Here is a 13,341-nt window from a genome sequence, read left to right on the forward strand (position 1 = left end):
ATGGCTTTTGATTATTCTATTAAAACGTTTCTCATGGTACACTTACCCATAGCCTACACACATAAATGCAGTTTGGAAATAAAATGGCTGAATGAAGAGGGATCTTTATTTGTTTTCTGTGGGTGTGTTTAGAGGCTCTTTCAGGTCAATTTCAGGAGTGCCTGTTGTTTGTGCTTTCCACATTTGATCATAAGTGTGTCATGCAGTGTGGGACTCGCGCTTGTCTGGTCTTGATCTTGACTTGGTCTCAACCCCTCAAAGTCTTGGTCTTGTCCCGGTCTCGATACATTCTGGTCTTGATCATGACCTGGTCTTGGTTAAGCTGGTCTTGACTACAACGCTGGGATATACCGTGCTGTCAATACTGTGCAGTGAATAAATATTTGAAGGACTCACTCACTCACTTCACCTTGATACCCACCAGTCTGCTGCTTCCGCCCGTGAGACAGTTCAGACAGGCATGTAAACCTGACCAGCTCTTACACAAACTGTACATCTGAAGAGGGATCATTTATACTGATGTGGAAAACTTCAAGGAGCCTCAGTTGTCCTTCCTTGAATATGTAAGTTTATTACAACACATATCTGATGACAGAAGCTTTTGGCACAGCACGTGTGCATGGACAGAGATAGATATACCAAATACATAAAGTAATATTACTTTCACACAGCCTTATACACTTTATCGCAATTCTGTGTTGCCCTGTGTGTGGCCAGAATATCATCTACAAGGTCTTGGTTCTGTATCCAACATTCAGAGCAGTAATATAGCCGCAAACCACTATTTGCTATGTTAACACATAGTGGAGTAATGGCAGTGAACTCTGAGGCCTCTGAAAAATATCCAACCATGACCATGGACTATGTACAAATCATACATTCATGATAACATTCACATAACATTATGTCTAAAATGTTTTTCTTCTACATATACTAACAGGGGAGCACGTCATTCCTTGTCACTGCCCCTCAGATCACTTTCCTGAGCGTCAGACAGCATACGCCACAAAGCTTGGCCAAATATCAACTTATCAAACTGTGACGCTGCCACAGAGCAAACTGTGTTTGATAACTCTGACAGGCAACAGTCACCCAGTAGAACTTTGAAGTTTACCCAGTCACTGTTGCATAAAAGTGTTGCGACAAAAAATGTGACACATTGAGACTTTGGTTTAAGTAAGACTGTATCATATAAACCTAGGTGTCACATACAATACTAGCACTAATAATAGTAAAACCAAAATTTCCAGTGATGAATATTTTAAAAACTATCACTGGCTGTATTATAATATACTATATGTGCTTCTAGCATTATTTAAAGGAGCACTTCACCCAAAAAATAATCATTTGTATATCTGTTACTCACCCCGTGTTACGCTGAATTTGTGAAGAAGACTTTGTTTTTATCACATGCCTCCACAGTGAACAAAGACACAAAGACAAAGACATTTTTTGATAAATGGAGTAAATGGGGGCCGGGTTTAACAACAGCAAAACTAGAGCAAAACATCCTCTTACAAACTCTATCACACCTCGTGCAGTACAATCCCAGACTTATTTATACAGTCGTATGCTCTGTCCTTCCCAGAGACATGCATTTGTAGCTATTAAAGGATGAATGAAACATTCCTCATCTTGCAAATGAAAAGTTAAATTCATAAGCAGTAAACCACAACCTCAGGCGTTTTGCCGCTACAGCCTTTAAACAGATATTAATATGTAACTGACATTACTTGTTGTACTGTTGCAGCATTTGCATTGAGCATTTGAATCAGTGGCGTCCCCAAGGTGAGGCCATGGGGGACAATGGCCACCCTGATACAACTGCTGGCCCCCACACTGGCCCACCCTGGCAAAAATACTTGGAGGCTGACACCACTGTCTTAAAGAGGCTGTCTCCTTCTTTTTTTAAGCTAGCATCAAGGTATCTTGTAAAACAACCTAAGGCATTATTTGGTGCCATGTCGGCATAGCCTATTGGGAGGGGGGGATAAATAATACTTCAGTTAGGCTAAATGTGGGTGAAGAAATTGACATAGTTTTCAACTGGACTATATACTTGAATAACATAATCAAATCCTGCAACTGAGTTATGGTTACGGGTTTTCGTTTTGGTGGGCCACATCCAGACTTTAAGTGGTCTCATCTGGCACCCCTATACAAAATTCTGGGTGCGTCATACCTGTAATTGCTACTTTTGGGCACAGTGGCTGCTATATAGCCAGTTACATGACTCTTAAAAAATGCTGGAAGTAGGTCAGAGTTTAATGACTCTGGTTAAGGGATTGTCCTCCAAATTGTTTGGATTCTAGACTACATGGTATTATAAGCATTACCTGAAGAAGTATATCCTGCAGCCTCAAAATAAAACCTGTTAGCTCTCTGTGTGTGTGTGTGTGTGTGTGTGTGTGTGTGTGTGTGTGTGTGTGTGTGTGTGTGTGAGCAGAGATTATAGGCTAGGCAGTCGATCAGTGTCCATGTCAGTAGTAGCGGTGCTGGTAATATAGGTCGGCCGGTCTAGCCTGTGAACTCAATCCCACACACAGACACAAACCCTAACTAGATACTCCACTGTAGACAGACACAGACTGACACGCATGCAGAAACAGACAGACTGACATATATGCAAATGAGGACATTTGAGGAGTCTTATACAAGCATGCAAACACACACTGATCACACACACCAGTCAGACATACATGCATAACAATCAGAGATCTTTCTGTCCCTTCACACCTTGAAACCTTGTTATGTGTGTATCTAAATAGGCCAACGTCTAGCTGGGTCCTCTAGCACAGACTGTCTGAACCTTGCAGACTAGGCCAGGACCAGCAGTTGTCCTCAAAGTCTCCTCACAGACTATTATACAAGAAAGAAGGATGGATATTCATGTGATGGATAACAGGCATGTACTTGTGCTTGTCTCAAATACCAGAGGTATCTTATTTCACAGAGAAAGAAAAATTGTATTTCAGGTCATTCCTTTGGGGAGGAATGCAGAAACAAACAGGAATGAGAGGCATGAAAGAATCAAGGTTACATGTGACAGGGGTCTTAAATCAGATTTGAGTTTGAGTTGTGAGTTTGAGCCACTGTATGTGTGTAAGATGTGTATCACCATGCTAATTACATTTTTGCCACTACATGGAACAGATGAGTTTTTTCTTATGGTTGTCAAAACAAGTAAAATCTGATTTGTGTTGGTTTCTGTTTGTGAGCGAGGCAGGATCAGGTCTGTTAGTTATCACACAAAGAAGAGATGTGTGTAAAATACTGCCTTTTTTATCTGTACTGAAATCATATTAGATGGTCATTATGGAGGGATGGAGGCTGATAGTCACTGACTTATTACAGTGATGAATAATGTTAGCATTAAAAATTAAAGTATCTGTAGCTTTCACATCTAAATCTTTTACAAACATAATTTTTGTATTTTTTCTTCACTTTTTAATTAGCAATTTGTGTGTGTTTTAATGTTTAGTGAAAGATAATGCTTTTTCTAGGTATTTTAGATATAACACATTTTAAATTGCATATAATTCAATTGATTTAAGCTAAATTTTAATTGAATTATATGGACCAACATTACTGTCTTTAAGAGGCTGTGGTGTGCTCATTTTTCAAGCTAGAGCAGATATCTTGGTATCTTTTGAAACTAGACAACCTGGGGCATTAATTGTTAGCAATCATGTCGGCATAGCTTATTGGCAAGGAGAATAAGTCATGCTCCAAATTTAGGCTAAATTTTGGTGAGGGAATAACTGGCATAACACCTTTCAAAGGGGTCCCTTGAAATCTCACCTCAAGATATTTGAATGAAAATAGGTTTTATGGGTATCCACGAGTCTCCCCTAAACTTGAGAAAACTCATTTTGCTAGTACCAGGTTGGACCCCTTTTGCCTTCAGAGCTGCCCTAATTGTTGGTGGCATAGATTCAACAAGGTGCTGGAAACATTCCTCAGAGATCTTGGTCCATATTGACATGATAGCATCACACAGTTACTGCAGATTTGTTGGCTGCACATCCATGATGAGAATCTCCCGTTCCACCACATCCCAAAGGTGCTCTACTGGACTGAAATCTGGTGACTGTGGAGGCCATTGGAGTAAAGAGCCCTTATGGTGCCAGTAGTTACACAAAAACATCCCAGCAGGCTGTGCTTTGCAAGCATACAAAAAAGTTTCACACATGTGAAAGTTATTTTTCATGCGTGTACTTCACCTCCGCTGCTACAACTCCTTCCTAGGGGAAACACTGCTGTGTGCATTTTGTGCAACAGGTGGATGTGGTAGTCTACTGGTAGAGTAGAAAGAGAGCTAAGTAGCGTTGAAGTAGAGTAGAGCAGGGCAGAGAGATGGAAGCAAACCCAGTGTTAATACAGCAGAACAGGTTTCAGGCTCAGGAAAAATTTTCACTTTAAGCCCTGACACTGTCATATTTGTGTAGGAATTAAGCTACAATACATGACATATGTTGTTTTAATTAATAAATACAGTGTGAATAAAGATTACATAACATAAAAATAACTGTTATTTGATAGGCGCGTAAATTAAACAATTTTTATAGGGCAAGTAAAAACTGACTTCGGGCAAGTAGATCTGTGACCAACTTGTCCGACCGGGCAAGTGAAAAAAAACCTTAGCGTTGAACCCTGCATCGACAACATGGGGGACAAGGCGATTCTGAGCCACATAAAAGGAAAAAACACAGACGTCTCGTTACTGCATCGCTTGCACCGAGAGTCCCAACCTTTTTGCCTCAGCCCAGACATTGAACTTACCGGAGTTTTTATTTGCATGCCATTATGGTACTTGGCTACAATCGCCTATTAAGAATGATTAAATATGATGTGAAATATGATACACTGATATGTTTACTCAGATGTCGCGTATTCTCTAAAAAAAACAAACAAAAAACGCCAAGAAGTCTGAAAATTAGGGTATGGATAAGTATGGAATTTTGAAGTTCCAAATGTGTAGGAACCCTGAAGACATATATATGACTTTTGTTTATTTTTTATATCTTTCTTGTTCATCTCGTCTGTGTCTCAAGAAAATGTTGTCAAAACAAATTGAGAAATTTTTGTGTGAAATATGACAAAACTATCAAAAGAGTTGGGGAATATATTGATATGATTCATTTCAAATTCTTGAACGTTGCTCTTTTGTATTTGTATTGTTATGTCGAGTATAATTTTGTAAGGTAAAAGGGGTAGGTGTTTATAAGCTTTAGCTTCTACCTACACCCTTTCAGTCGCATTGATTATTGAAATGTACTGAAACAAGCACATTCATTCATAAATACACTGAGTTGCCACCATGTGATTGGCTAATAATCTATTTGTGTTAAGGAGCAGTTGAATAGATGTACCTAATAAAGTGGCCAGTGAGTGTATATTTGTCTTCTAAAAGGAAAAGGACAACCAGCATATCTGAAAAACAAAGAATCACCAAACACATGCAGATGCTTAACATATATAACAGGATTGTTGTGGAACTCAAAATGGTCACTGAGCCAGTATTAGTCAATGCATATCAGATGATTAGTATCATTAACTGTAAAATAAGAAACCAAAGTCTATCAGCATGCAATTCCTTAATTCTCACACTGACATAGTTTTCAACCAGATTCCTGAAATTCAACTATAGCTTTTGGTTTTGGTGTGCCACCCCACAATGTCAGTGGCCCCATCTGTACACCCCTATGAAAAATTTCTGGGGGCATCACATAATAAATAAATAATAATAATGATAAATTGAATAAGGCTTGAATCTCTGTATGATTGATGGCTTTGTTGATTAACAGCTTTTGAAACAGCCTCATGATATGATTTGTCGCTTATCTGTCACGTCTGTTGAGGCTGCCACTTTGTTGACTCATTTCCATAGTGTGTTTGCGGTGGTGTTGTAGGGGTGAAAAGTGTCAAGCCATTAAAAGAAAGCACCATATGAATTGTAACCTCTCTGAACAAATCATCTGCTCTTTGCGTGTTCAGGAATGGACAGATTTTATTAGAGAAATGTGGTTTTAGAGGTAAAAGTTATTAATATCATTATGAAAAAAAACATACAAAATAACAGAAGAATCATTGTTCTTTTTATACAATCATGCTACAGTCCAAAAGACGTGAATCTTCTGTTTTGTCACTGCTGAATTACATGTGTAAAAACATAAGAGAAAAAATCTCCTGGATCATCCTTTGACTCGCACGTCCTCGTGTTTCAGAAGCATGTGAACAAAATGTTCACTCTCTAACAGACCAGATCACAAGACAGCAGTCAGAGTAGTGAGAGAGTGTCTGAGTGCTCACTTGACTGCATTTATATTTTGGCACTCTGGAGGCTTTGCAGCTGTCTCATATCTTTCTACAACCACTGATTTAATAATGCTAATATGTACACTTTACAAAAATGTAAGAGAAGAGTGATACAGTTTTTAATTTAGGCTGTGAGTCTGTGTCTTTTTGTCTTCAATAGGTCAGTAGGCACTGAAGCCAGCAGGCTGACTATTCTTATCATTTTGTCAACAGTCAAGAATGTTGGATGCCAACACCATCACATCATGACATCGTGACAGGCAGATTATTCTTATCTTTCATAATATCATATTAGACATTATTAAAACATGCAGCGTTTGATGCAACTTATAAAACTCTCTCTCTCTGAATCTCAAAAACTAAGCAGAGTGGTTTACAGTTTCATTAAATAACAGGCCTGTGTGGTATATCAATCTTGGATTTTGAGAATATTCCTCTTCTCCAGATCGTTCATCTCTTTGAGAATCAGAGCCACGTTGTATCGGAGCTCCTGGAACTTAGACACAGGCACCTGAACAAGAAAACAACAATTAATTCACAATGCAAAACAGACAAGGTGTCCAGTATAAGAAACAACTGCAGAGCCAAGGTGTAGCTCAAGTTTTAATGGAGTGCATTACCACAATGACATACAAAAACCTGTAGCTATGGGATGAGGACCATCATTAGTAAGTAATACCTGAGAAAATGACATTGTTTAAAGTGTAAAAGAAAAATCTAACTTCCTGTTCTTGTACACTGTCAGCCCTTTACTACAGTTTAATTTCCCTCACACCTGTCCTCTGTGAGTGCAGTGGTGTTTAAAAAGGTAAATAATTACCGAAAGAGCTGTTGAAAGTCTGAAAGGCCTTAAATGTCACATTAAATAATTCATGCTTGAGTCTGACCTCTGACCTAAACCAATACAAATATACGGGTATGTATTCAATTAGGGGTAGAGGAAAAAATCAATTCAAAGATACATTGCGAAGCATCTCAGTGTGAAAAGATCAATTATTGGAAATATTAAGATGAATTTTCAGCATTATGATTGCCTGTAACAATTTTGTAAGACTGGGCTGTGTGTTTGTCACTGCTGAACCAATTGGATGGTGAAACTTAACAGAAGCAAACATGTATGTGTTTACACTCTGAGTGTTGGTGAGGATGGCTGAATGTGAGTAACCGCAAATGGATACAATGTGAGGGGCACCCCCCTGGCTTTAAAGCGACTTCTATTAAGTTGAAGGGAAAAGTGACCTGAACAAGAGCCACACTGTAAATATCTAAATTCATCTGGTTATTCAAATACGTTATGTTTTAAAAGCAGCATGTAGTCACACAGTGAGGAACTAGAATTACCGCCTCGCTGTTGTATGTCTCTGCAAACCAGTGAACCAGTCAAGTTGCAGTTGCAGTTTACATCCATGTCTGTCCAGATTCATAATGCAGCCATAACAGCAGACGATGCCTCAAATATGATGCTGCTGCAAAGAAGCTACAGAATTTAATATGTGTATGCTTTGCACATACCTTAAACCCAGCAGCACAGATCTATACAATCAGCACAGTTTCAAAGTGGACACACAATATTAGTGTCACCAATTCACTATCTGACCAAAACTGTCTCTGAGTTTATGATGTTGTATATGTGGCCAGAAAAGTGTTTTTGCAGAACATCTTGATGTCACAGTGAAGCTGACCTTTGACCTTTTGGATATAAAATGTCATCACTTCATCATTTTATCCTATTAGACATCAATGACGTTTTTTTAAAAATCATAATTAGCATATGAATTATTGAGTTATGGCCAAAAATGTGTTATGTGAGGTCACCGTGACCTTTGACCACCAAATTCATCAATTTGTTTATTCCTGAGTCCAAGTGGACGCTTGTGCCAAATTTGAAAAAAATTATGAAATCAAACTCCCTCAAGGCATTCTTGAGATATCATGTTCACGAGAATGGAACAGACAACCTGCAAAAAGCAATGCCTCCAGCAACGTCTGTCCAGGGCATGGAGACATTTATATAAACCACAGAGAAATAAAAACATCTGACGTATCAAGAGTATCAATAATCATTTTATAATCACATCATAGCCCTCTGAATCAAATTTTATCATGAGGTGCCTACGGATTCCCACCCCTAAACTGTATATTTTATCTATATCTACTATAATTTCCGTACCTATTTTTCCTGTGTTAAAGTCTCAAGCTGACTGTGAGTGATCATCCTGCACTAGAGAGGATACATGTGCTAATTACAGAGAGTGGTTATGAAAAACTTCAGCCGTCTCTTCTGTTTGTTTGTTGTTGTGACAGCAGCAGATAATCTTCAGTCATGTTTTGGAACAGATCCTGAGAAACACACATCAGGTAGATTTAAGGAACATCCATCAATAGAATCTGCACACCGGATGTTGTTGCTACTAATCTCCTAATTCTGATGTAATCTGATTACGTAACTGCTGCACTAGGTACAGCGACGGCCGTGGTAGAAGTCCTCCCTCCTGCTCCTGTCCGCATTAGTAGCTGGCTTTGAAAACAAAATCTATTCTATAATTATCAGGCAGGTACGGAGTATGGCGCCCCCTGTTGAGTGATGCATCTTACTAACTTGTTGAAGATTTGATCCAGTTTGCTTTCAACTTCCTCACTTCTCACTCTTTGTATCATTTACAAAATCACCTGTGACTAGGGGCCATTTTTCTTGAGAGTACATTAATATTTTTATAATACAAGTTATAACTGTTTTTCTCATATAATGGTTGTTTCTGGGACGTGTAGGCAGAAAGGTTGCTGCTGTTTGCTTAGTAAAACTACAATTGTTTTCTTTATATAAAGTCAGATTGTTATGTCTTTTGCTTATTTTTTGAACTGAAGATTTGGTCTTTTCCCTTGCCATTTAAACTGATAATTTTGTAAGAACAGACAGAAGAAACACAGTCAGAGGTCCAGCTACAATTCTTTAAAAAATGGCTACAGGGAGCACTTCTGTAGCATCTATTGTACACTGCTTTGTAATAAATGTTATACAATAAGTAGAACCATGCAGACATGGTGTAAACATAGTAACAATACTGTCATCATGTACACTAGGTCAGGAACAGGTTCTAGGTTAGGCTGCAGTTAGTAAACGTTACCTCAGTCATTCCACTGTGATCTTATTATGTAACAACTGAAACAGACCTAATTAGCCCACTGGCTAACGACCAACCTCTCTCTGCCCACAGGCTGGAGATTCCCTGGAAATTAGGGCTGAAGTAAATAGTTTGAGCTTTGAAATTTCATTCATAGCACTGACAATAAAATTCTTCATTGACATTCGAATGCTGCAAAGCTTTTTTTATGTGTGTATTCATTCTGTTTAAATGTCGGTAGAATTAGATTCTGGCTGCCACCAGCGGTGTTTCTCACTCCTGTGATCAAAACATACTCCAGTCCAAAGTCAAAATTTATTGAAAAAGATAATGTAATAATTTCCAAAATTTACATGTTCTCATCTAACAAAATATTTGGCTTCAATCCACATTGGCTGCCATTCAGCCTTTCAAAACCAACAATTTCACTGTGGTCACAAAACTGTTTGCTCTCCGCTGGTCACACACAAAGGGAGGCACGCACCTGTATTAAAAGGGTGGCCTAGCAGTAAATAACAGCACAATAAATTACTAAAGGAAGTGAGGATTTTGTTAGAATATTTTTTTTTTGTTTTTTAGTGTGATGATATAATGACATAAAATATTAGGGGCGGGAATCACCAGAGGCCCCATGACACCATACTGTCATAATATTAAGTCACAATATAATATTTTGCCATACTGAGTATTGCAAAAACACATACGGTGTTATATTGTGATTTAGTACCTTTTTTCAACTGCTAAATATATCCCAGAAGGAAAACTTTTTCAACATCTATTTTATCTAATAAGATTAAGTATTCAGTCTGTTTATCTCACTTATGTCATTTATATTGCAGCAAAATCTATTGAGAGGGCTGAAAAAGAAACTGATTATGTTATTTGATATTTAACTTTAGATTTAGGTACTCTGGTCACTTGGTTTATTTCTGTGTGGCACTACATGCTGAGAAAGGTGCAAGTTGACAGGCATTGGTGTATTTTTAAGGTTTGTAGCCTGTTGGAATGAAGATATTTTCTTTTTTTTTTCAAACCATCTTGTGTGCCTGGACCTGGATCATTCATGCCTTTTTTGGCAATAAGTCTTCCTCTCTTTTTAGGAACACTGGTCTATATGCCTTCAGTACTGGTATCAAAATGGAAGCATTATACTCAGTGGGTTTTGTATTTTTTATCTGGGCTCAATTTTTTCGAATAGCAACAGGTTACTTTGAGAAGGATGTAAACCTGCCTGTGGTATCAAGACCAAATCAATTGCTTAAATACCTCAAAGCGATGAAAGCTTCCATCTGACAGTTTCATCTGCATCAGAACAGAAGGCTGCAGGGCCCTGGCTAAAGAGCTGTGGAGACAGATGAGACACAGACACAGAAATTATATTTCTTCAAGAAATATGTCCAAAACACGTTCTTCTTTTGATGGACCTTTTTTTTAGCAGGTGTCTGCTAAGTCTGTTCCACCATGGTGACCATTCCTGCTCAGTCCGACTATCCACTTCTTCTTCTTCTATTTATTACAAACAAAGTACACGCATAAAACATGTCCCATGTCTGAGAGATTTTCCCAGGAAAGATGTAGCAGACACCAAACAACAAAAATAGAAAAGCTTCAATGAATTAGTTATAGGTTGAAAAACAAAAACATGTCTTCCCTCCCCTACCTTGTAGAAATGGCAACATCCACTCTCCATTTAAAGTCTTCTACTGTGGGGAGGTGTGGATCACTCTGGGAGGCTGCTGATTCTAGAGCTGCACGCCTGCAAACACAGAGAGGGGTGTGACACAGCATGTATCTATGAACAGCATCTGAATGACAGCCATAGCAGCTCTGTTCTGAATTCATGGACAAATCTGAGAGAATGTCTGAAAACACACTGTCTGACTGACCACGACCACAACACTGGCCTAACAAGTTTAAATTGCAATGTGAAAAAGGCATGTTTTGTTTACTTCTTTACAAAGAAGACACAAAAACAGTGACTAAATGTATCAATGTCTACATTCAGAGGCTGTAAACTTGACATACCTGCTGCCAAAAACCACACTGGAGAAATCTGTGATAAAGTCTTCAGGTATCCTACGTGACAAAACACAACAGAAACAACAAATTCAGCATCTCAGGTTGAAATTGTGTTGTGTTATAAGCAGGAGTGATAATGCATCAAAACACTGAGGATGTGATAAAATGATGAGACTTGCCTCAGTTCTCTAAGATCTTCTCTGAAGGCCTAAACAGGGACACAAACAACACATTGAGGATTAATTTATTCAAGACTTTGTTTTTTTTTTTTTTTACATCTTAATGTGTAGTTCCATGCTTATGTAGAGGAAGCAGTTAGCATTGGTTGCCCTAAATACCCCTACAGGTGTGTGGACACCTGAATCCAATGCAGTCGCACCCAGGCTTTTCATGCTTTGACATGTCAAAATGTCTGCAGTGCCCATCTGTTAGCTGCCAAGTTACTGACGCAGAATGATTTTGTGTTGTGTGCCAACATGTTCCAACATATAATTTCCAGAATTTATCACCAGCTTACCTCCTGTTTAAGTGATGATGTGGGTATACGAATGGCCTCAGACAGCACTCTGTACATTCCAGCTACAATGTGACTGAGCCTCTCCTGTGGGATGATGCTGCTCTCTGCTATCGACTTCATCACCTCTCTGCAGTCCTTCCCCTCCAGAGCACTGACCACAGCTGGACACAGAAAAATTCAAGGCACATTAAAGGGATAGTTGAGATCTTTTGAAGTGGGGTTGTATGGGGTACTTATCCACAGACAGTATGTTTCATTGAGTAGATGTCAGTCAGCACGCCCCTAGTTTGGCGGAGCAGGCTGGAGTCTGACGTGGAAGCTAAGCAATGTACTGCTGTAGCCACCCAAAAAAAATGACTATCAATTTAAAGGTATGCTATATTTAGAATATTCTTACTGCTTTACCTAAATGTCAGACAGTGATATCCACCGGAAAAATGAAGCCGTTATATCACTTTCGTCAAAGCCAGACTCCTTTGAGAAAAACAATAATTTAACATTGCTGAACACAGGAGCTGCTGGTCTACCGCTGGCCCTATCATTTAGTTTGTTTGTGTTACTGTGGGACTTTGGCATTTAATAGGATTAGTCTGGATTCACCAAAGTCACACAATAACACATTAATGGCTTTCCCATTGAAACGGCTGTCTGATGGCAAAGTAAAGCACTGAACATACTCTCAAAATAGCATACATGTACACTGATATAGATTTTTTTTATATAGGACTTTTAAAGTTTTGTTGCTGTCCTCTGTCCACGGCATGGATAAGTACCTCATACATCCCCACTTCAAAAAATCCGAACTATCCCTTTAACTCACTCATTTGATGGCTTCAACTAATAGTACTGATCAGAGTCTCGTGGGCTGAGTCTTATTAGAGCTGAGCATGCATGCAATCAGCAGGAGCATTTTGGTAGGAGTCTCTTGCTTATACCGTCATTTTAGCTTCACATCTTTCTGTCAAAATTTCGCAGCAAAGGCTGTTGGTTCCTTAATATCATTACTTTTTGAGAAAATTACAGACAAGTCCGTAATGAGTGACATTAGCTAAAAACATTTATAATTTATGAAAGCCGTTTTAGGGAGACACTATTGTCTCGCTCAAACCGGTATTTAGCGTTACCTTTCAGTATTTTTCTGAACAACTCTTGGTCCACATCCTTCAGGTTTTTCGACATGGACTCGATTTCTGGAGGTATCCTGCCTCCCAAAAAGCTAGAGTCCTTTGTGTAGCTTGAAGACATGACTCACCATGCACTAATAATAATATACTGTATATTGCTGAGATAACAAACAGCAAAAAGAAAAACTGAAGCACAGGCGTTTGTGCTGTTTTATGCTAGTTCTCTGTTTATGTGACAGCT

At 38.7% G+C, this 13,341-nt stretch overlaps 1 protein-coding gene across 1 annotated transcript; it reads right to left on the reverse strand.

Moving 5' to 3' along the window:
* Nucleotides 1-5,992: 5,992 nt before the first annotated feature.
* On the reverse strand, nt 5,993-13,338 carry commd5 (COMM domain containing 5). Its single transcript, XM_049586529.1, has 7 exons — nt 13,101-13,338; nt 11,977-12,137; nt 11,639-11,667; nt 11,466-11,516; nt 11,101-11,196; nt 10,707-10,782; nt 5,993-6,829 (listed from the first exon to the last, which is right to left on the reverse strand). The coding sequence occupies exons 1-7, from the start codon at nt 13,219-13,221 to the stop codon at nt 6,728-6,730; spliced, it is 636 nt and encodes a 211-aa protein (XP_049442486.1). The 5' UTR covers nt 13,222-13,338; the 3' UTR covers nt 5,993-6,727.
* Nucleotides 13,339-13,341: the final 3 nt, after the last annotated feature.

The sequence above is a fragment of the Epinephelus fuscoguttatus genome, linkage group LG9 (assembly GCF_011397635.1).
Source record: "Epinephelus fuscoguttatus linkage group LG9, E.fuscoguttatus.final_Chr_v1".
In the NCBI taxonomy this organism is placed as follows: domain Eukaryota; kingdom Metazoa; phylum Chordata; class Actinopteri; order Perciformes; family Serranidae; genus Epinephelus; species Epinephelus fuscoguttatus.